The sequence below is a fragment of the Rhopilema esculentum genome, chromosome 16, assembly GCF_057945365.1.
Source record: "Rhopilema esculentum isolate cy_ngs chromosome 16, ASM5794536v1, whole genome shotgun sequence".
Classification (NCBI taxonomy): Eukaryota; Metazoa; Cnidaria; class Scyphozoa; order Rhizostomeae; family Rhizostomatidae; genus Rhopilema; species Rhopilema esculentum.
In genome coordinates this window covers 13,428,206-13,451,517 of record NC_142830.1, presented here as the reverse complement: position 1 = coordinate 13,451,517, position 23,312 = coordinate 13,428,206, and the positions used below count along the sequence as shown (strand labels likewise).

At 34.2% G+C, this 23,312-nt stretch overlaps 1 protein-coding gene across 2 annotated transcripts; it reads right to left on the bottom strand.

Moving 5' to 3' along the window:
• Window positions 1-2,747: 2,747 nt before the first annotated feature.
• LOC135682500 (uncharacterized) lies at window positions 2,748-20,656 on the bottom strand. Of its 2 annotated transcripts, XM_089113122.1 has the most exons (16): window positions 20,551-20,656; window positions 19,099-19,220; window positions 16,384-17,956; window positions 15,901-16,088; window positions 15,234-15,311; window positions 14,029-14,349; window positions 13,548-13,697; window positions 12,411-12,641; window positions 9,906-10,312; window positions 8,922-9,189; window positions 8,286-8,479; window positions 6,758-7,430; window positions 5,901-6,080; window positions 5,212-5,283; window positions 4,284-4,504; window positions 2,749-3,772 (listed from the first exon to the last, which is right to left on the bottom strand). In XM_089113122.1, the coding sequence occupies exons 2-16, from the start codon at window positions 19,154-19,156 to the stop codon at window positions 3,632-3,634; spliced, it is 4,755 nt and encodes a 1,584-aa protein (XP_088969248.1). In that variant the 5' UTR covers window positions 19,157-19,220; window positions 20,551-20,656; the 3' UTR covers window positions 2,749-3,631. The 2 variants fall into 2 exon arrangements, with proteins under 2 accessions (XP_088969249.1, XP_088969248.1); XM_089113123.1 differs by lacking the exons at window positions 19,099-19,220; window positions 20,551-20,656 and adding an exon at window positions 18,550-19,066 and having other exon boundaries at window positions 2,748-3,772.
• Window positions 20,657-23,312: the final 2,656 nt, after the last annotated feature.

Genomic DNA, 23,312 nt, shown 5'->3' with positions numbered 1-23,312 from the left:
AATTTTGCCTGACTGAATCATGGTAGATTTCTGCCTGATTATCGCTTTTTGGAAACTTTTCAGTGTTGAGAAACTACAGTTGCCGCTACAGCCCCCTTATCTCCCCAGACCCTTGTCTACTACGCCTATGTTAGAAAAGCAAATAGAACAAAGCAATACGACGACGAGAATCCAATGTCAAGAGATAGAATTTTCAAAATAAATTTAATTTAAGTAATAAATTAAATTCAAAGAAAGTTTTGCCGTGAGAAGTAAAGTTTTGCCGTGAGAAATAAAGTTTTGCCGTGAAAAAAGAAAGTTTTGCCGTGAGAAAGTAAGTTTTGCCGTGAGAAAATAAGTTTTGCCGTGAGAAAGAAAGTTTTGCCGTGGCACCTGTGGGCCACCGTACTGGAGAGATTCGCCGCCTCCCCCCGTCGGCTGCCCTGCTTCTACCCCTTCTCAAAAGAGTTTCTTTGATCAATGAGGTAATAATTCTTGCTTCTCCATTTCTTCAAAAAATTCATTATGATATACAAGATACATCTAAATAGCTGCAAAGCAACATAACAACAGCTGCAGCGTGTGAAGCCCATCTGTTTTGAGCAGAAAACAACATGATAGTTCCCGTCTGATTTTCGAAAGCTCAAAAAATTGGTTTGATAGCTGCTTGATTTAAAAAAATTGTAACATTTTAAAAACTGATAAATAAAACAGATAGGAAAAAATCATGACTTGAAAGAGGTATTATTGCAGGTGGCGTGAACAATATGGCGCCTCACGTGCCAAATCATTTTTCCAGTCTCTTATGCAACACAAAATGCAAACAAAATGAAATTTTCTTGGACAATTTCACTTGTGCTGTGTTGCTTAATTGAAATAAAACCTTGATATTGCCGACACCTGACTGGCCTAAATTACTGTGTAAGAATGAAAAACGCACGGAAGGCTGTCTGCTGGATTCAATGAAACCCTGTATGCTGGGGCGAAATATAGTACTCGTTAAATTTAATTTATTTTATATTTCTAGCTTAGTACATACTTATTACATTGGATCATCGTCGTCGTATTGCTTTGTTCCTGTCTCTCTTTCTAAATAACTATCCTTTGTAGAAAGGTATTTGATGTTTAATATATAAAAAATGCTCAAATTGCATCCCTTCTGGTTGATAAGTGCACATGCAAGCACCACTTATGTATTTTGGCTCACATATGAAAGGTGTAAACATTTCTCTCCGTTGAAACACAAGAGAAATCCAGCTGCCACAAGACCAGGCCGGAAAAAGCTTATCGGGAGATAATCTCTCGTTTTTTGGTCATTGATGTTGTGGAAGTTTAAATCATTTATTAGCAAGAGAATTTCGCCAGGATATCCTCAAAACAGGGACTTCTAGAAGGCAGTTAAAAAACCGGGCCGTGGAAATTAGAAAATCATAGGAAATGATAGGAATGTACAGAAATAATAGGATTTTTTAATTTAAATGCAACCCCTGAATACGTTATATATTAGAGCATTTTTTTATTGCTAACAGCATTCCTGTATAACCAATTACATACCTGTATATACAAACTATATACAAACTAATTCACGAGAGGGTGCTGTCTAACAGATTAGTAAATCCTGTATAAACAGACAAATTATTGGAATTTGAATCTGAAGGACGTTCAACATTTTAACTTTGTGATAATGTTCTAAATTGATTAAAGTGCCTATGAAATTTCACATAGTTTTTTTTGTAAGAAACTGAAACTTCAACATTTTGTTGCAATATAAACGAAAATTAACTCGAAAATTTGCAAGGGAAAGTTTGTTTTTGGGGTTTTAAAAACAATGAGTGCGAGTGACAAAGCATAGGAATCAGTGACGTCACAAGGTTTGTAGTTGATTCCGTCTTCGCAGTAAATACACCATACCACTTAGTCAGGGCTGTTTGTCAAACAATCATGCAAATTGTGTTACCAGCATGAAATTTTGCAAAAGGGGTAGTTTGATACGCTGAAAAAGATAGGATATGGAACCCAACTAAAAATTGCCCCCTTTAGCTATTTTTAGATATGGGGTTCTTTTCCCAAAGTCCCTAACGGCATTATTACAACATCTCTCCTGAAAGTAGGTATAGTAGAACAAAACTTTGGAGAAGTTTGATGCGATACAAAAGATAGGATATAGAACAAAACTGAAAATTGCCCCCTTTTCTATTTTTAGACTGGGCCACACCGCCCAAGATCTTAATAGACAATATTATCGTATTTCAGTCTTACTTTGGTACAGCAGTATGAAACTTTGCTAAAAGGACAGTTTGATGCGCTAAAAAAGATTGGATATGTACCCTGACTTAAAATTGTCCCCTACGGCTATTTAAACGGTAGTTCAATTAACGACCTCCGTGTACTAAACGTCAACTGCCTCCGCGTTTGCAAACTTTGTGACGTAACAGATAATGGCGCTTTGTCACAGTCGAAAACGTGAAAATGGGATATTCAGCCTAAATTTTAGAAAATTCCGCAAAAAAAATCACCTCAACATATATCGTTGAAATCAGTCAGTTTTGCTTATAAAAAGTGTGCTTTATCTAAACTTGTCAAATTTCATTTCATAGGCACTTTAAAGTTCGGATTGGTTATTCCAACAGTGAATCTTCGTAAACTGAAATGTTTTTCATTATGTAATTTTCATTATGAGTGTTGTGAATTTCTTATTTACTTTAAGTTTTCATTTTTCAAATGTTTTGAGACTATGGAATATTTTCTTAATATTTTAAAGCAGAGATGTGTCTGTTTGTAAAGATACCATAATTTTTATCCGTTTTGCAATCGATTTCTAATTGTCTCAAAGAAATAATAATTATAATTATGATGATTAAAGTGCATAACTATAATATAATATAATATAATATACACTTTACAATTTAAAACCTATTACATAACATCATAAGCTAATTTAAATAAATAAGTCTTTAACGACGATTTAAAATTATCAATATTGTCAACAGAACAAATTTCAAACGGAAGACTGTTCCAAAGACTAGCTGCAGCATAGACAAAAGTTCTAGCACCAAATATTTTGTTCTTGAAACGAGGAACCTTAAACAGCAGCGCGTTACTCGATCTGAGAGTTCTATAGGGCACATACCTCTACACCATATCCCGTAAATACACAGGTGCATTTCCTATCAAGCACTTGAAGGTAAGCAGGATAATTTTTAACCACATGGGTTGTTTGACTAGAAGCCAGTGCAGATCAAATAAGGCTGTACTTATATGGCCAAAGAAAAACAAATTGTCTTACTTATACGAAAAATGCTAGATATAGTGCGAACAAATTGTTGCAAGAGTGTAGTACCAAAAGTAAAAGAAAAATAATTTAAAAATACAAATAATTTTTTTAATTGCAACAATGTTCAAAACAGATATTCATTCAGTTAATTTCCTTCCATAGATGTTTTGATATCATAAAATAGATTTCTCATCATACGATGTTTAATTATTTAAACTAGACCAGGGCTATCACTGTGAAGGATTAGTTGATATGGCAACAGTGACTTAAAGCGATGCACTTTAACACAGAATCAAAGCAAACACTTTGAATACGCAAGACAAAGGCAGAAAGATATTATTCGTCAAACGTATGCACTTTCAAGACATAATAATTAAACTATTTTTTAGCGTTCTGGCATTTCTCCGAAAACTTTGATGATTTCCCAAGTTCTGCAACTTTTTTGTTTATTTTGACAATCGTGGGATATGCGTCCATTATTGTCATCGGAGTCTTTTCATCAAATAGGTCACCAACATACTGGAAAGGTAAAAAAAGAAAAAAGCTGTCATTTTTGGTATAATAAAGCAATCTGTAAGTTTATAGTACGGCAAAATTTAAAGATGGCACGAAATGGAAGAAACATAGTAGACTGAAGTAAGTTTTGTCTGACACTCTTTTGAGTATAAAGGTCGGATAGTTACTGAAAGTAAGCTGAAAATTTGTATCCAGTAGTAGATCGAAGCAACGAAGAAGAAAGATGTGTTTGATTGGCTTATTTGTTTGAACGAATCAGCGACCGCTAATCTGTCACCTAGTTGTCAGCAACCACTAACCTGTCACCTAAAGCAACTATATATACTGTAATGGTAAACATCGAGTACATTATTAGGACAGACTCGTAAAAAGTAATTTTCAAATACTGCATATCAACTTAAAAGAAGATTTGTTTCAAGCTTTCTTGTTTGTTCGAATTGCATACAATGTCATGATGTTTCCCCATATATGATAATGATACCACTATGAAAAACTTGGAAAATTTATATCGTACCTTGGAAATTAGGGACAGACCATCTGCCTCTTCATGGGAGATAAAGCTCCTTGTATCTGCTCGACTAACAGCTGTAGTGTGCATCTCGCTTGCAAATTCCTTTACACTCATTCCTCTCCTCTTATTGTAAATGGCATTTAGATTTTTCCTCCATATATTAAACGCCTCTTTGTTTTGCTTTTTCACTTTCGATCTTACTGCATGAACCCAGTTGGTTGTAGCTGAAAAATAAATTTAATTTAAAATATTTAGATATTTTTCAACTATTTGAGCATCATCAAAAACATTAATATAAAAATTTCAGATATACTTGCAGCAGATTTTTGTCAACAATTCATCATTTTCAATTTGAAAATCAAGGATCAGATTAAATTATGTGTTTAACATTGAAATGTGACCACGAAAGGTAGTCGAAAGGTAAAGTAACCTATTGAAAATTGACAACGGAAGAGATGCTCAGCACAGAATGGTTTTTCCATCAAATTTTTATCTAGTAATCCTCGACTTGCTACTTTTTTTATTTACGATTAATTAAATTTACAACCTCTCACAGTGACTATAAAGTTATAATGTGTGTTATATTTATATATATATATATATATAAATACGAATTTTCTATTTTTTCGAATAATTTCTACATATATATCTAAAGTGCAGTATCAGAAAAAAACCTTACAAATGGTCACTTAGACAGCAATGAGACTTGTAGAGGAATTTTACAAAAGTAGAAAAATTTTGGACGCGGTAACAACTAGAGAATACAATTGTGGTATAAGTATTCCTCGACTTATGTCCAAATTGACTAAACTGTAAAGAAACCAAACACAATCGTAAGCTAAGGAGAATCTATATTTATGTACAACCAAAACTAGATGGGATGTTTTTCTTTCTGGTTATCGTAAGGATTGAAATTAATAATGTTGCTCACCATCTCTTGTCTTCTTAACATAATGCAAAATGTCTTCGAGCCTCTCTGCATTGCATCCTGGAGTCTTTTTACCTATAAAATGACATCAAAATTAGACATTGTCATATACAATACTATATGCTTCAATGTTTTTTGATCAATACTTTAAAAAGTTGCCCTGGAAAGGGCCAAACATTTAAAGCAACTCATTTAGTTTTGTCAGTTGTTTATGGAACAAAAATTGGCCGAGTCAATGCAAAAATCTTTATATAACGTATTGAAAGAATATCAAGTTATATAAGAACATATTTTTGCAGTTTTCCTTTTAAAGCCCAAATTACATTTTATTTTCTGAGTATTTAAAATGAGAAAGTTTTCCGGAGAGAAAACATTTCTCCTGCCCGATTGAAAATTTCACAAGTTCTCGTGCAAATTGTTTCTTTAGATAATAAACAATTCCTCCCAAAAGTCCATGAACTACCGAGTTAGCCAAGTGCTGCTTTGAACAATTAACTCCGGCAAAAAGACCGACACCCCACCTACTCTCCTCAGAAACAATGTTGGTTGTAAAAGTTAATCCTTTGGCCTCCACAGAGGGATATGGGGATGCAGTATAAAATATGAAACACTTATTGTAGTGTGTCAAGACTTATGGCAGGCATTGTGCTAGGTTTTCTTGCAATTGACTTCTTCAAAGAGTAATACATTACATTTTCTTGCAAATGTCTTTCCCATCTTCTTCAGCCTATTTCGTTTCTGTGATACAGATCTACGGAAACTCTTCTCTTGCTGGATAAAGGCGCTCTTCAGACTTCTAAGGATATTTGATATTTTTGTGTATCCATCAACCACAAAGCGCAGCTGATCGCAGGGATCAGAATTCACGAGAGCTGTAAAAAAGGATCTTTATTAAAAGAAAAAAAATCTGTAATCTTGCTGGTGAATTGGTTATAAAGAACGTTCAGAAACAAAGAAAGTTAACTTACTCTGAAAGGTGTTAGAATGTTAGCATCCATTTTGTTACTCAAAGCTGTCAGAGAAAAATATATAATTTGGTTATAGAGAGTTTGTTCAGAGATAATAAAGATTTATGAACTTCAATTAAGACTATTTGTCAGCAAAAATAGGATAAGGGATTTACATCAGCTAGTGTCAGACAGAAATAGATATTATTATATTTTGAAATTTTATCATTAAACATTAGTGGAGGAAGATAAGAAGATCTAGGTCCTTATTTTTGAAAAAGCTTAATTTGCGTATAGCCTCTCCCAAATGAGTTCAACAAATTTTTGATAATGCGCTGAGAGCATAATGCGTTGAAAACAATAGACTTATTTCTTTTTATATATTCCAAAACAAGAGAATAAATTGGGACCGACATACAATGTCCAATTAAAATTTTGGTAACTCTGATCTGGAAAATTTTGGTGACACGAAAAAGCATTACTGAAGTACTATTCATCCGACGCTCCACAGAGTATGAACGTCAGATAGTGACCTAAAGTAGGCAGAATGTTATTTTGGTCAAATGATACTCGCAGCGCCTGTTTGTTTTGACTATACACACCATCTATAGTGCTCCTTCGCGACGGCCTATGGTCCTCGATTCTGTGTTTCTTCTCTGTTGGAATTGACTCATACGCCATCAGTTTCTCTGGTTTGAAATTTTCAAACACTCGAACTGTAGCATAATCGTTCTGGACGGGCCTTGGCAATGGATCGTAAATCAGTCTTTTAATTTCCATTTCCTTCTTACTAGGTACATAGCTTCTTCTAGTTCCCTTTGAAGACTTCTCCTGACTAGCTTTGTCCAACTCCTTCTCTACAATGCCCAACTTGCTAGCAACGTCTGAGATGTAGCCTCTTGCTTTCTTCAAACCACCCACAAGACTGCCGTATCCACTGTAGACATGCTCAATAATAACTGCACTAATCTCCTTCAGCACATTCCCGTTCAAAGATGCTTTAACGTTGTATTTTTTCCCATCAATTACTACAGCCAACTCGATCTCTGCCGTGGCTGCAGCTTTCAGCGTTGTTTCAAAAGAAGCCTCGGTCACACCTATAAATTTAATGACGTCAGTCAAAGCTCCAGCCAAAATATCCAGTCCGGCTTTTACAGCACTCTTCACTTTATCGTAAAGCACTTTGGCATCGTCAACAAGCGCCTCCACTTTGTCCCAAACCTCTTTGAAAAAATTGATCGCCGAGTCGAGGTTTTCTCCGATTGAATCAGAAATCTACAGTGCACAAGAAAGAGAAGAAACATAGAGGTATTTAGCTTACAGTAGGCTTCATTTTAACTCGGAATCAGCTTGTCTTAAGCACATTTAAAGTCAATTTTATATGTTCACATTGAGTTTGAGGAATGTTTAGAAACCAAGTGGTAAAAAGCGATAACAATTATCTATATATGTCATAAAGTCTATATTAAACTGTATGGTCAGCTGTAGGTTGCATTCATGCAAAGGAAATCACCTGATTTGAATAAGAGGAAATCACGATGATTTCTATTATTGATGAAAAAACGATATTAAGAAACGTAATGAATTTTTCACGGGTAGAAAAACAAAAGGAACACTTGATGCTCCTTGAGCAAGAGATATTTGAAGCAGATTTAAGAGGGGCTCCAGGGCTTGAGCCCCTCCTGATGAAATCTTGGGGGCTCAGCCCGCCCTGGGAAATAAGAAAGTTGGCTATCGATTTGTTAGACTAATATTTCACGGATATTCTTGGTTTCATGGATAAAATTAATCTCAAGAGGTTCAATCAACTAACAACGATAATGAAAAATGAAAAAGAAAATCGTCTTAGAACTCACAGCTAGGCCTTTTTCTACCTTGGCACCATTAGCAGTTTCTGTAGTGTTACTTCTTTTGTAGTATTTCTGTATTATTACTGTTGCATTTCTGTAGAAATTCTGTATCATCACGTACAGAAGTATTATTATTGTATTATTACTATAGTATAATATTGTTATTACTGTAGTATTACTGTAGCATTGAAGCATTAATGTAATATTATTGTAGTAATTCTGTAGCATTATTGTAGTACTACTTCAGCATTACTGTATGTAGCAAATGACAAAGTATTACCCTTGCAGTTATTTGTTTGGTATCTGCCCATAAGACCTCGTACCAACTTTCTCCTTTGCACTCTGCAATGCAGCCAAGGTCTGGATAAGAATAAATACTGTCTTTCCATTCTGGACATCCAACGTACTCTTTCTTTCCGTTTATGTCAGAGACAAGGATGCAGTTCTCCTTCCAAACAACACCACCCAGGCTCACTGAAATGAAAGAAAAATTAGATGTTCGTCTGTAAACGTTCGAGCTATTTAGGAATGAAAATATAAAGACCAGAGCAGTATTTGTCATTAGGGCTTGCGTGTTCCAATATCAGATTAAAATTAACCAAAGCAATTTATAAATATTTATACCAACTAAAGCAGCCGGGATATGCCAAAAGTCTTTTCAATAAATACAAAAGACTGGTGAATAATCAAATCTTTTTTGCCAGTTTTGCCTGTTCAAATCGTGCTTAAAGCTATGAATTGTTTTAATCATGCTAGCTTTAAATCTTATATTCATAAATATGGTTCATACCCAGATATATCTCAGTTCTTGGCAAATTGAGGCTGTAGGGCTGAGGGAGGGGGGGGGGGGGTCGACATATCACACCAAATTGTTACAAATGGCTTTTCATGGCTTTATTTAAACATCTTTTTTTACCTTGTTTACACTTTTTCAAGCAATCCTTGATTTCGGTGAGTTTATTGATGTCTGCAACATCTTTTTTAATCTCCTCTTGTACATCTAGCAATCGTTGTTTATATCTGTTTTCGGCGCTTTTTTGCGTTTGTCCCATTCTTTCTATATTTTTCAAAGCCTTGGCAGTTTCATCCATTACAACTTTGGTTTTTTCCTTTGCATCATCTAATTGTGTCTCAACTTCTTTCGTAAGTTCTTTAGTATCTTTAAAACTTAATTTTCCAGCAACCTTTTTAAAAGAAATGAAAAAATTTAGGAAATGCAAGAAAAATAATCTTTGCCTGGAACAAAGTTAAAAGATTGAAAATGATGGACAAGTAGATCAAAGATTAAACCAGGAATTTCTATTGGTAGATTTTGGTAAATGTTCCTATTGATAGAATGGCAATATCAATTTATGTAAACATGTCAACAACCGTTTCTTTGTATAGTGTGAGTAATTCTATTTCTTTCAAACTGTTTTAAATAATTCTATTATAGCATGTTTGAAGCTTTTCAAGATAAAGATGTAAATAATAAAAAATTGTCCTACCCTCTTGCTTGCAAATTTGAACCGTAGGTAAATGAAAAACGAATTATTTTCAAGCATTTGTAAGATTTGAAAGTTTATCAAGCAATCATGGAAACTAAAAATATACTATGAAAATAGTTGAAAACGAATATACATATAAACAAAATGGTGAACATTTTTTCCAAAGAGGGTATCACACCTCCCCCACACTCATATCCCCACTGTAGCGAAGGTCATTGGCCAGGCATGCACTTTTCCATAACTAGAAACACACTGTTATCAATATGACCCACAAACTTGCAACTTTAGCTGGGTGTAATATTGCGTGTAATGCGTGAGTGGTTAATGACTAGATTGCTGTGGCATAGAATATTATGCTTGCTCCTTCGTTGCGCGCAGTTATATAAATAGCCTATGTATCTATGGCGTATTACCGAAAACTCAGCATCCTTGAGACTGGCATACTTTGCCTTGCATGTCAATTCAGCTTCCAACGTGCCAAATATCTTTCCGTTGACAGTGAATACGTAGTGGGAATCAGATACCTGGATCACGGTGCCAGCACTGATACCTAAAACTGTAACTTTGGCATTGATTTTCACTTCTTTTTTCTTCGAAGAAATCTCAGCATAAAATTCAGGGCCTTCGTTTTCATCACCGCGAACTTTTGTGAATGATATCAAGGTTAACTTAATGGCCGACATTTGGATGTATATTAGAAACTTCGGTTGGTTTGCGTCGATGGTAATCTTGCACGAGAGTTGCAATTCGAACAGTCTCAAATCACCAATTATAGTTAGTCCAGAATCAATTCTTTTACCGAGTGCTTTTATTTCTTTTCCTGTTGGGTAAATCACAAGAAAGAATTAAATCAAGAAATAGTTCAATCAGATGTAAATAAGGAAGAGATCCGACTTATCAATTCAAAAAATTACATACGCAAGGTTTCTTAAACAGCCTAAGAACAGATCTACATTTTACGAGTAATTTTCGCGAGATCAACGTGTTAACAGTAGAATGGCTCTAAGTTGCAACTCCGACTTCAAGCTAAATGCAACTCCCTCATCAGTTAAGTTGATAATGGAATCATCAGGACAGTTGCCAGATGATTGCATTCAGCGTAAAGCTAGGAGTTGCAACTTCGAACCTGACGATCGCATTCAGCGTAAAGCTAGCAGTTGCAACTTCGAAACGTCCTGTTTACATACCAAATTGTGAACAGTTTTGTCGTTACAGCATCGAACAGCCGATGGTTTGAAATTTAGGCATTGGCATGCGTGAAAAAGTAGAACAAATAGGCGGTAGGCGAAGGCACCTTGTTCATTGGAGAATCAGGATAAGGGAATGTGTGTTGGATTTGATGTTCTTTAAACGATGGTTTTACAACTGTTTTTGAAGCAAATGATCTCTATTGTGATTTTTTAGTTGTCAGAATTTAATGTAAAAGGAAATTAATTTACTGTAAAGCAAGACAAAAGAAATAAAACATTGAAAAAAACAACGAAAAAAGAATAAGAAAATTAAGTTTTAGAACGATGACAAGCCAAAGAGTTTACATATGGGGAATCATGGACAATTCGGTAGGAAAATGGTAGTACCCAATAAAGGATTTCCCCACTAGAATCCCTAAATGATGACGTCGCAAAAATCTATTTTAAAATGTTTGAATTTGGTTCCCATACCCTGAATGTGCATCATGAAATACCTCCAAATATGCAGATTGAGTTGACTTTGTTACAAATTGGCTGAGATATGACCAGATGAGCACAGGGACATTCCCCATCAAACCTCTGTAACTTTATCAACGGAGAAAAATAACAGTAATCCGTTGGCAAACTTCAAATCATTCATTGAGCTCTCAGCCGATTTTTCAAATATTTAGCTTATTTTGCATTTTTAGAAATTTTTCATAGCGTTCTTTTACTTTACTTTGTCAATATTAAAAGTTCTAAAGGCACTTTATTTGTGACGTCACATCTAAGAACTCTCTTATGTGTGTGTTAAGAGATCCCCTAATAGCTAGCCTAGATGGTTACAGTATAATCCGGTTATGACGTATTTTAAGGGACCAGTGTATTAAGTACGTTATACAGTATAATCCGGTTATGACGTACTTTAAGGGACCAGTGTATTAAGTACGTTATACAGTATAATCCGGTTATGACGTACTTTAAGGGACCAGTGTATTAAGTACGTTATACAGTATAATCCGGTTATGACGTACTTTAAGGGACCATTGGATTTAGTACGTTATACAGTATAATCCGGTTATGACGTACTTTAAGGGACCAGTGTATTAAGTACGTTATACAGTATAATCCGGTTATGACGTACTTTAAGGGACCAGTGTATTAAGTACGTTATACAGTATAATCCGGTTATGACGTACTTTAAGGGACCAGTGTATTAAGTACGTTATACAGTATAATCCGGTTATGACGTACTTTAAGGGACCAGTGTATTAAGTACGTTATACAGTATAATCCGGTTATGACGTACTTTAAGGGACCATTGTATTTAGTACGTTATACAGTATAATCCGGTTATGACGTACTTTAAGGGACCAGTGTATTAAGTACGTTATACAGTATAATCCGGTTATGACGTACTTTAAGGGACCAGTGTATTAAGTACGTTATACAGTATAATCCGGTTATGACGTACTTTAAGGGACCAGTGTATTAAGTACGTTATACAGTGTAATCCGGTTATGAGGTGCTTTAAGGGACCATTGTATTAAGTACGTTATACAGTATAATCCGGTTATGACGTACTTTAAGGGACCAGTGTATTAAGTACATTATATCCGAAGTACGTTGTAACGAGGGTAAGTAAAATTGACTAAAAGCAAGCACACCTTTTGCCGGGACCAAGCACACCAGTACGTTATATCCGAAAGTACGTAATAACCGAGTACGTTATAATGGGGTTCTACTGACCTGATGGGCTGAGAGAAAATGCAACGGTGAAGCCATTAGGAAACCCAGTATCTTTAAGCGCGTTAGGGGCTTTCAATTCAAACAGATCTAAGATGTCTTCTACTGTCATTGAACTGACTTTTGCGTAGTAGTATATGTCATCAATCGACGTCAGAGATATCGAAAGAGCCAATTTGGCATCTATCTTTTTCTTGCTCTCAGGTCTTCCAACTGAAATTTTGCCACCAAATTCTGAAAAAATTAAAATTTGCGTTAGCAGACAAATTAAACTTTCTTCAAATTTTTCAATTTAGTGAAATAGAAAATTTCTCACAACTTTTTCTATGAATCAAATGAAACAAAATTAAACATTCAAAATATTATGCTACAAACTATCAAGCGAAAGAAAAACTAAAAAACTAACTGATTACAAACGTCAAAGAAGTTGAAACAAATGGAGAATTGAAAGCAAGATTTACATAAATGTATTTGCTTTTAAAAGGAGTGAAGAATCATTCACTTCAATTTCATTCTAAGTTCTAGAACTATATCAAACTTGTTTTCATTGTGTCCTGTATCCTATTTCGTACAAACTGCTAGGGAATAATACACTTTGATAATTTTCTACTCACTTGAAACCCGTTTTAAAAAAATCAAAGTAAAGTTAAAATAAAACATAAAATAAATTTCATATTTTATATTTTCATAATCTTTGGTGAGATGACCACGGAAATATTGAATCTTTAAAAACTTTTTGTTTACGCAATCATTCCATATATTATTACAAGCGCAGTATTATAATTACGAAAATGTTAAATGCTGATCCTTTGAACTACTTGAGCAAAGTTTTCAAATTAGTTTGAATTTTTAAAATCATGGCATTACTGACTATCAACAGCCAAAATCTGATCTCTTACTAGCCTCAATATTTCGAAGACTTAAATTCTTTTTCATTCGAAATGAAATGAGAATAAATAAATATAGAAATTATAAAAAGGCCGATCAGCCTCCAAAGACACAACGAAACTTCAGGCTTAGTTTGTCTTGAACATCTAATTTGAAAAAAAACGATTTATTTGTGAAATACTGTACGCTAAAGTAGTAATGTTTGCAAAGTTATTGAAAAAATTGTATTCGAAAAAAATTTCGTAGACTGACCGAGCGCTGGAATAGGGGCGCCGATATTTATGGACACGCCAAGAAGAAGCTTATAAATGACGACATTATTCAAGCCAAACGGTTTTTTCCACTCTCCGTCTAAGCTTCCGGTGAGAGACAAATCTCCACTTGTAGTTATGCCAATTCGTCCTAAGGTAAAATCGGCCAACAATAACATGGTGCATTTCATATGTTCACTATTTGCAAGGTTTTTTATAAATTTTTAAAAGCTTTAAATAATTAAGACTGATTGGGGATATGTATCTTGATGATATAATGATGGGGCGATGCAATATTGTTGCAAGATAAGGCTTAAAACATTAAAAAATATTTCAACTTGGGATTTACTTTTTGTATAATCGAATCCGACATTGAGGAAATTGACAAATTTTATAACCCATGGGAGCATTATTAAGCAAAAAGTTTAAATATTTCCATTTCCCTTGGGACCAAAACCTATACAAACGTAAGTTTTACCAACCTATCATATCAAAACTACTCTTCTTGTTCTCAAAGCGCAGTTTGACACCGAAATACAAGCTGCCTTTAACTCCATCCATATCAATGAGCAATTGATACTCAGACAGAGTCACACTTTCGCTTAGTTTTTCTTCTAGTTCGAGTTTTGCTGCAACTGAAAAGGAGTTTGTGTCTCGTATTACTCCTTCTAACGTAACTATAATATCGTCCTTCGAACCACTTCGCTTTGATTTTCTCTTCTCTAATATCCTTTTAGCTTCCAAGCACAGTTTATTTCCTGCACAGTCTTTTGGAAATTGAATTTTCAATCTGAAGTAGAATCCTAAAAAACAATTGTTTTGATAAAAGTCGTTTAGTGCTAAATTTAAACTGGACGAAACAAAATTACTTGTTTTTTACAACGTCTACTAAAAATTTAAAAATGGCTTTGAAAAAGACAAACAGTATGAAATATACTGAAGCTATACAACTAGATATGAGACTCTTTTTTAATCCCCAAAAAAATTAGGCTATCGATAGCAATCACAATTTTGTTGTTAAAGGTAAACAGAAAACCAATACATATTATCTTAATATATAATGATCCATCTATCCTTTTAAACTTGATTTTAATATGATTTCATTCCGAAAATATTTAGATTAATCATATGAATGCTTAATCTAGCTATATTCCATATGTTTTCCTGTCTAACTCAAGCTCAAACCAAATTAAACCCCTAATTCAAGCTCAAACCAATTTGTAAGAATCGCTTACATGTACTCAATTCGATCTGTTCTGAAATTGGCAATTAAAAACGGCTACACTCTATATTTTAGGAAAATTCTATAAGAACACGAGCTCAAAGGTGGTCAAAAGTTAGGAACAAATTAAGAACAGCTGAGGCTGAGCTACTGTAACATGCAATTTTGAACAACGTTTTATCTCAAAAACGTAAGGTTTTGGCCATGTGTGGATGCTTTTTCGATGAATATTCAAACTTGTCGGCAAATGAAAGTTGTCTTGCTCACTTTGTTAGCAAATGAGGCCTGAATACCTCCCTAGAGTGGAAAAGCTTGCACTCGCATTGCTTACACCCTGTTCATTTAAGAAAAAAATAAGTAAAACCCAACCTCAGATTTTTGAAGAAATTAAGAACAGTCAGCCTGAACTTAAAGTTACTGGTTCTTATAAAAAAAAGCGTAGGCACAGAGCAATCTGAAACTAACCTTTACTTTGCTTTGGTATACCCTTTAATGGCTGCAAATCAAATTGCACGTCAGTTTTGATTCCATCCATTGCGATAGCTAGAAACAAAGGAGAAATTTATTATCTCGCAGCTCACAGGATCTTTGTTTTTTGAGTACCAAAACAAACTTAAGATAAGGGTTAATCTGATATATGCAGGGTAATAGCTACTATTAGTTTTGGACCCCGTGTCCCCTCTCAAAAATTATAAAAATACTTTGTTTCAAATGAACAATTCCTTTTGTTCCGGTTGTTCTCAAACAATGGTGCTTTTCCTTTCCTTTCCTTTCCTTTCCTTTCCTTTCTTTTCCTTTCCTTTCCTTTCCTTTCCTTTTCTTTCCTTTTCTTTCCTTTCTTCAGCACTTACACCACTCCGTTTCCATTTATTGCTATCTGGACAGCATCCAAATTTTAGGCCAGATCTTAATTTATCCACCTTACCTTCGGTACCAAAGTAAAGTACCCTTGGCCACAACTGCTTTTTTAATTGCCATATTAAAGGACTTTGGATTATCATGATTTCCTGTTTATATATGGCCTATCATATATCACAACCTATATCGTTAAAATAAGCTATTTTGCAAATATGACATTCAGAAAATCGTATCATACAATATCCTGATTCACTAAGCCCGCCAAATAACCTACCATAGTCGACGTCTTTTAGCCAACAAGCATTCTCTAGGTCCTTTCCAAAAAATTTCTTCATCATGTCACACAACTCCACCTTTGGAACAGAGAAACCCATTTTCCATTCAGGAACATTGTTTTCCACAACAGCTATCAGTTGAAATTGAACTCCAGTAAAATCTGTCATGTCAACATCGGCAGATAACCTGGGTGATGATAATGAATTTATGCTTAGAATTAAGCAAACATAACATAACATAACATAACATAACATAACATAACATAACATAACATAACATAACATAACATAACATAACATAACATAACATAACATAACATAACATAACATAACATAACATAACATAACATAACATAACATAACATAACATAACATAACATAACATAACATAACATAACATAACATAACATAACATAACATAACATAACATAACATAACATAACATAACATAAAATAACTACATCAAAATGGCAAATACGTACTTGAGTGCAGTTGGCTTTGATTCTGGTAGTATCCACCTAATACTAACAGCCTTCAAGTCCATGTTGAATTTCTCAAACTCTCCGCTTGCAAATTTATCATTAGAAACAAAATATTTCAGCAATTCCTTGAGGCTGATTTTTGGTATTTGTCCTTTAAGTTCATAAGAACCTTCGATTTTCTCAATGCCTATTTCTAATGTAACGTCTTTAGTAATCTGCGTCAACGATTCTATGCTGAAATCCCACATATCTTGGCTTGCTTTTCGAAGTACCTTGATTTTTACATCTGCTATTGTTAGCAGGCTCCCAATTTTGAGTTGGCCCGGAACAAAAATCTGCAAGTCTAGCGATCCGGCAAAATCAAAATCGAATTTTTCAAATTTGATCTTTCCAGATATTTCACCCAACCATTTCGGCAGCTCGGTTTTGACTGATTTCTTTACAAACATTTGAAGGGTATTTAACAATTCTAATTCTAAATTTGGTATGAATTTGAAGGTGAATTTCTTGTCAGCATATCGCATGTACAACTGCTTTCTTTTCTCTTTTGATTTTGATTCATCTTCAATGGCTGTACCGATATCCAAAACAATGGTTGGGCCTTTTGGGATGGCAGCGTTCTCCTCTTTAGGTACATCTTTAATCACATCGACCAGATCTTTATTTTGGAGAACAAGTATATTATCAGTTGCTGCCATGATGATTGCATTAAGACTTTTGCCTTTAAGAAAATCTATTTCTGTCTTCTTTCCAACTACCATGTCTACAAGTTTTTGAAATTCAAGTGACTCAACGTTTCCAACAACAGCAATTTTATACGGCTCTCCTTGCATTTTGATAATAACAAAATAGAACTTCACTTTCTGGGCCAAATCTGTCTTTACTGCTCCAGAAACCACTAGTTCTATGTCGTATGTTGTTGGATCAAAAACCCCCTCAAATGAAATACTCTCCATTGCAAAATCGACAATCTTTTTCTGCAATGTTTCCTCGCCAAACATTTCCTTTATCTTCTCTTCTAAACCAATAACCCCAACAAGATCCTTGACCGACAATTTTATATCTACACTGCCAGTGTTGGCCTTAAAAGACATCTTTTTCTCTCCCTCTTTCTTCTCAAATTCCAAAAGGATATCTTGCTTCCCAATGCCAAGTTTTCCACTCAATTTAACACCAATGTTTTGATAATTGAATGCCTTTTCATAACTGAACTTTATGTTCAAAAATCTATCAGAAATCGACCATTCTGCTTTGAAAACCTTGTCATATACCAAAGCAACTTTTGTTGGTGACTTTGCTTCAAATTCGACAGTTTTCTTTTCTGTGTCAATTTCGAGTTTCATAAAGACAATTTGGGAAACGAGGAAGGTCTTTGTTTCCTCATCCAATTTGTTTGAGGGAAAGAAATGGTCGATAATTTCTTTCAAGTTTATTTGACAGTTATCGACAGCAATCTCGATGGTAATTTTTTTATCATCAATTTTCACATCTAGTTCACATTTTCCAAGTAGAAATTTCTTTGGAGCTTTGACCGTTTTAATTATATCACTAAGACTTGGCAATTGGTCAGGTCCTGCAAAAAACAAGATTTGAATTTAACTTCTTCGTCTATTGTCATGCAATTGCAACATAATTTTGCCCTGAATTTCAGTTTCTTTTCAGAGATTCTCTGAAGCCATAAACTTGGCTTAAAGAATTAACAATGAGATCAAGGTTTAAATGATTTTGCATATACAACCAATTGAATGATTAACGAAGGAGAATCTATTTGCCAAGCCTAAATCCAAACAGATTTATGATATGGTCCTATTATCTCTTTGCTCAATCGTGATTTCATGTTTTTTAGTGGCAATGCAACCGTTATGAGAATAAATGGATATCGACTTTGCTTCTGTGGAATTAACCAGAAGATATCAGTTGGTGACACCAAAAGCTCTTATAGATTTTAAAACTGATTTCTTAAAGAACTAAGTATAATTTTCTATAAAAAGATGCTCATTGACTTATTCTTTCAATTAATGTAATTCATTTTCTAAAAATAAATGAATCAGCTTTGTCAAATCGCTAACAGATTTTATGACAAAGCCAGTTTTGTGATTATTTTTAAAAAACTAAAAATGTTTGTGACATGTTTTCTTCGAATGGATTACTAATTGTCCCACTTACCTAATGATCCTCTTAATAGGACCATTAACGATTTATTCTTCCTCATTTTTGTTTATCACTTGTTTATCAGCTGATTTTAACAGTGGGAATAGTGGAATAGCGATACACATTGCTGAAACACAATTCAGCAGTTTTTTTACCGCCTACTTTACCAAATAATCAAGGCTAAAATAAATTGTTGATCTCTTGATCGCTTGCCAAGTTTACCAGGTAACACAAGCCACATGTTACTGGTATTCTACTCTGAGGTGTAGCGTGTTTTTTTAATCTATGTGAAGGGGGGGGGGGCATAGAGGGTTGTCTATTGTAAAATTGGCATAGGAAAGTCAAATTTGGGGGCTCTTTGTTATTCGTTAAATTGGGGACTGTTATTCGTTAATTAAAAAAATTCCAACTCTACTGGCTAATTAATAGTTAAGGCAATCTCCTTCTGTTTGCAGCGCAGGCCGTGAAATATGGGATTGCATCTTAACTTCAAATGTTCTTAGTTAAATTCTAAAGATTCTTAAAAGGACAACAGTATTTTTCAAGTCATGTTAAACAACTTACCTGCGACAACAAATGTCATAAGAGTGAAAACAGCCACCAAATTGACAACGGACTTCATGATGGGATTCAGATTGATGATCTGCACATAGGCAGAAGGCTTTGAGGGAAAAGTCAAGGAAGATCTGCGATAAAAGATAAGTTTATACAAATAACATTGAAAGATAAACTCAAAATTGAAGATTTTTTATGTAAAGACATAATACACTGAGAAATTTGCAGGGAGGTCGAAACTGGACGGAGAGCTACCTGGGGAAGGTGCCTTTAAACATTTGAAAATGTTGCTTTTCCTAGTTTGCCAAAGTTCTTTGATGTTTCGACGTTCTTTTAATAATGTATTTTCTATTCTTTGTATAAGAAACTATTGAAATACAGATTAATTAATGATTAATTAATTCTTACTCAATGAATGACTGAGTTATTCGGGGTACGACTCAACGTGATTGAACTGTATAACAAAAAGGTTTTGCTTCAATTAGTTATAATGATAAAAATTGTGATTTTCAGCCAAGATTCTTCCTAGCCATCCCAAAGAACCAAAGCCCTTCCCCCAAGGGCCTAATTTCATCCAGCGTATATAAAATGCTATTTACCAAAAATGAAAAAATCAGCAATTTTTTAAGTTTAAAGAATAAATATTATGCTATAAAATTATAATAGCTTGCACTCCGATGAAGTAAAAATCTGGATTTAACTTTTTTTTTCCTAAATGATAAAACCTTGCTTGTCCTCCTTGCTTGATCAAAGCCGGTTTCAAAAATCATTTACAATAGCGTTAAATTAAAACATTTTATTTTTTATCAAAAGTAAACGAGAAAACGCTAAAACCAAACTTGTGAATAAATTTTTTGTACCACTCTTTATCACCTCTTTTACCTCATTGTCTTAAATGAAATTCTTTATGGTTTTATCCAAAGATTAATATCATTTTATCATCTATCGTAAAATATACTAGATTATATAAAAACAATTCTGGTGGCCCACAACAGCAACGAAACAATCTTTTTCACCGCATAGTTTACATTTTTACAGGACACTTTCAAATGTTGCGAAAATATAAGTATGCTTTTGAAATATATAACGTTGCCGTGAAAAAATTGCACTGTGGTCGTTGTGAGAGACCATAGAAATCACGCAAGTGTCAAGAAACTTGAAAAAAACCTAGAATTCTGACTTAGATTTATAAAAAAATTCTGGCATAATTCTTTGCTAAGAAAATGTTTTTGCACAAAGTAATACCCTTGGAAACAATATTAGATAGTGAAATGTTTATCGTTTTGTGCAAAAACAAAGGTTAATGGCGCGTGAGTTAATAGGTGCAAACAATGAAATTTCCATCAAACAATGAAAGAATCACATATTAATTCTTAGAAATTTCCTACTAAATTGTAAAACAAAATTTCGTCGATGTAGATATAGTTCCATATAAATTGATGAATATAAAATGAAACTTACGAGATTTCTTCAAGCTGGTTCAGTGTATCATACTAGTGGGCTGCTGGAATATACTTGAAATTGCTTTCCGGATTATTGTCAGGTTTGCATGCATTGCACGCAATCTAAATTACGGGCAGGTATGAGGGACAAGCAAGCAAGAAAACACAATGGAGTTAATTACCGTACAACTAGTTGATTCTCTATTCTGAGCACGTGGTGATCACTGAAATCGGATTCCAGAACATAATGAAAATTTTGTGCAATTTGATACGTACTTGGCAATAGTTGACATTATGGGAAGGCGAAAAAGGCCGAGGTGAATTTTCAGACCTCGTTTCAGTGTAGATGCTAAGCCTGGGTGGAATCGAGAATGCACACGCTAAATAGATAAGGCAGATAAATTTGACATAAACTATTGAAATAAGGAACAGATCATAAGGAACTGGATGAGTTTATTTTGGATGGATTGTGCGCTGCTTCCAAATTAGATATCAGTAGTTGCGGAGGAGAAACCCTAGCCAGAACACCCAATATTTCGCATAACATAATAACTTAATTTAATTTTATAATTGATAGATTAACGCAATATCATAAAGAAGCTTATTTTAGGATAAGTAAGAATTTTCCTTTCTTGTTGGTTTTCGTTCTGAAAGATTTTTCAGAGCTTTCATTAAAGTACAAGTGTTTTTTATAAACTTGGAAACCTAACTTATGAATCACTCCTATCCCATTTTTGATAGAATCGTTTCCAAGCAGTTTATAAGGCTGAAACAGATCAGTTTTTTCTTCTTATTATTTTGTAATCATAGGAAAAAATATGCTCTATCTAAGATCCTTTTTCATTGAAGCACTGTGAAATTCAAAGATTAGATTTTGAGAATGCATAAACCAGAGGTCTCTACAAGGTTTTTGAAAAACAGCAATTTTAGACAAGTTCGTTCAAACTCAACTCTCAGTTTCGTGTTATCGTCATCGGTTTCACATCTCGCGATTTACAGATTTTTGTCAAAAGTTGACCACAGATTGGACTTGCTACTAGTCTCTCTCTCTCTCTCTCTCTCTCTCTCTCTCTCTCTCTCTCTCTCTCTCTCTCTCTCTCTCTCTCTCTCTCTCTCTCTCTCTCTCTCTCTCTCTCTCTCTCTCTCTCTCTCTCTATTTCTCTTTCTATTTAGTAATCTGAAAAAGAAAGAAAGAAAAAAAAAGAAAATTTTTTTAACCGTCTGGTCGCGAGCGCTACTCAGTGAATTTTGTAGATTTAGGGTTTTGAAATCAAGAAGAATTTAGCAATTTAAATTATTTTTTCTCATACTATAATTGGTTACAATTGGATGTGATATCGTAGTGCTATGCCGTCATAAAAAGAAACCGGAGAAATGCTGAAGAGCTTGGGGGGGGGGGCTTGTCTCCCTCTTGCACAAACGAGTTGCAAATCTTTTATTTTTTTTATTTTGAGACATTTTTTAAAGACTCTAATGTACTTAAACTGTTCTGTATCAAATTAAGACTTTATTTAGAGTTCGTTTTTAAGAGCACAATTGCGCCCGTGAAATTTCATGGGATTTACCTTTAACCTTGACAAAATGCTCTTTTGGCCTTTGACCTTTCAACTTATTTTGTTCATCACAGATAACAGTGCGTTCTGGCATTTAATCATTTTTTCTGTTACAAAAAATGTGAAATTCGAATTCATGTTAATGGTTTGAATCCTGTTTATTCAATTGTTTTAGAGGGGCTAATTCTTAAGCCAATGGGAATTTCTGCATGATTTCAACTATCTTGGCACACAAATTCGTCTAACCAGAACAAACAATCCGTTGTTTCTACGCCTTTGAGTTTCATCAAGAGAAATTGGTCTGAATGGTCATAATGCATTTTACTAAATTAATTTTCCCCGACACTCTTTAGGTGTAAAGAACTTGATAGGTAAGAGTGTTACAGAATTACGAATACATATAGCAAAAACTCTATTGTCGCTAAATTCTCTTTATATTCTGGACTTCAATAAAAGTAAGGCTTTCAAAACAAAACCTCTTTTCACATAGGATTTGCCTAATAGACTTGTCTGGTATAAACATTTTAACTAGAAACTTATCTTACATTAGATAAATCTATTCACGAACAACATTTTTGGAAATTTTTCATTTTCAATTCAATTAAAACTACAGTTACAAATTTCCCTATTACAAAGGTAATTACCAATTCTCTAGCCAGGGTTTACAAAGAAAAAGACTATTACAAGCACAAACAAACAAAAATTGAGAAAAATAAAGGAAAAAGTGTGTTTGTTTTCAGAAGTTGTCAGGAGCAGAGACCGTTAGAATTGAAGAAGTTCAGGATTATTCCAAGACTTTTTTTGCGGCAGCAAATGTAATAGGTAGTACGGACAGTTAAGTTGGATAGTTTGGAGCTCCGGTATGAGAAGGCGATTTTCACAAGTGACTAGAAGTAAATCAGGACGAAAGAGTCTTCTGTTATGATAGAGGGTGAGATAACCTGAAAGATCTACGTAAGGAAAGCAACTAGGTAAAGCTTAGAAAGACTTTGCTACGACGTTTAATGCAGAGCTATGTCGCAACGTGTAACGTTCTTCTTCGTGGTATGTTTCCAGGCCTGCAACAATGTGAAGTAATGTTTTTGGCATATGGCAAAAAGAGCAATCAGACAACTGAGTAATGTTCCATTTAGATAAGTTTTTTCGCGTTGTAAGGGAGTTGCTAAGATATGGGTATGTTGCATGGAGCTGTGGTCCACATTTTATATACCATAGGAAAGGGGTGGTC

Bases quoted from the DNA above. Each gene is read 5' to 3' on its own strand.
- LOC135682500 (XM_089113122.1), bottom strand. From the start codon at position 19,156: ATGAAGTCCGTTGTCAATTTGGTGGCTGTTTTCACTCTTATGACATTT. The intron at 7,431-8,285 runs GTAATACTTTGT...TGTGCACTGTAG, and splicing joins CCAAACAAATAACTGCAAGG to ATTTCTGATTCAATCGGAGA. The intron at 4,505-5,211 runs GTGAGCAACATT...TTTATTTTTCAG, and splicing joins TGTTAAGAAGACAAGAGATG to CTACAACCAACTGGGTTCAT.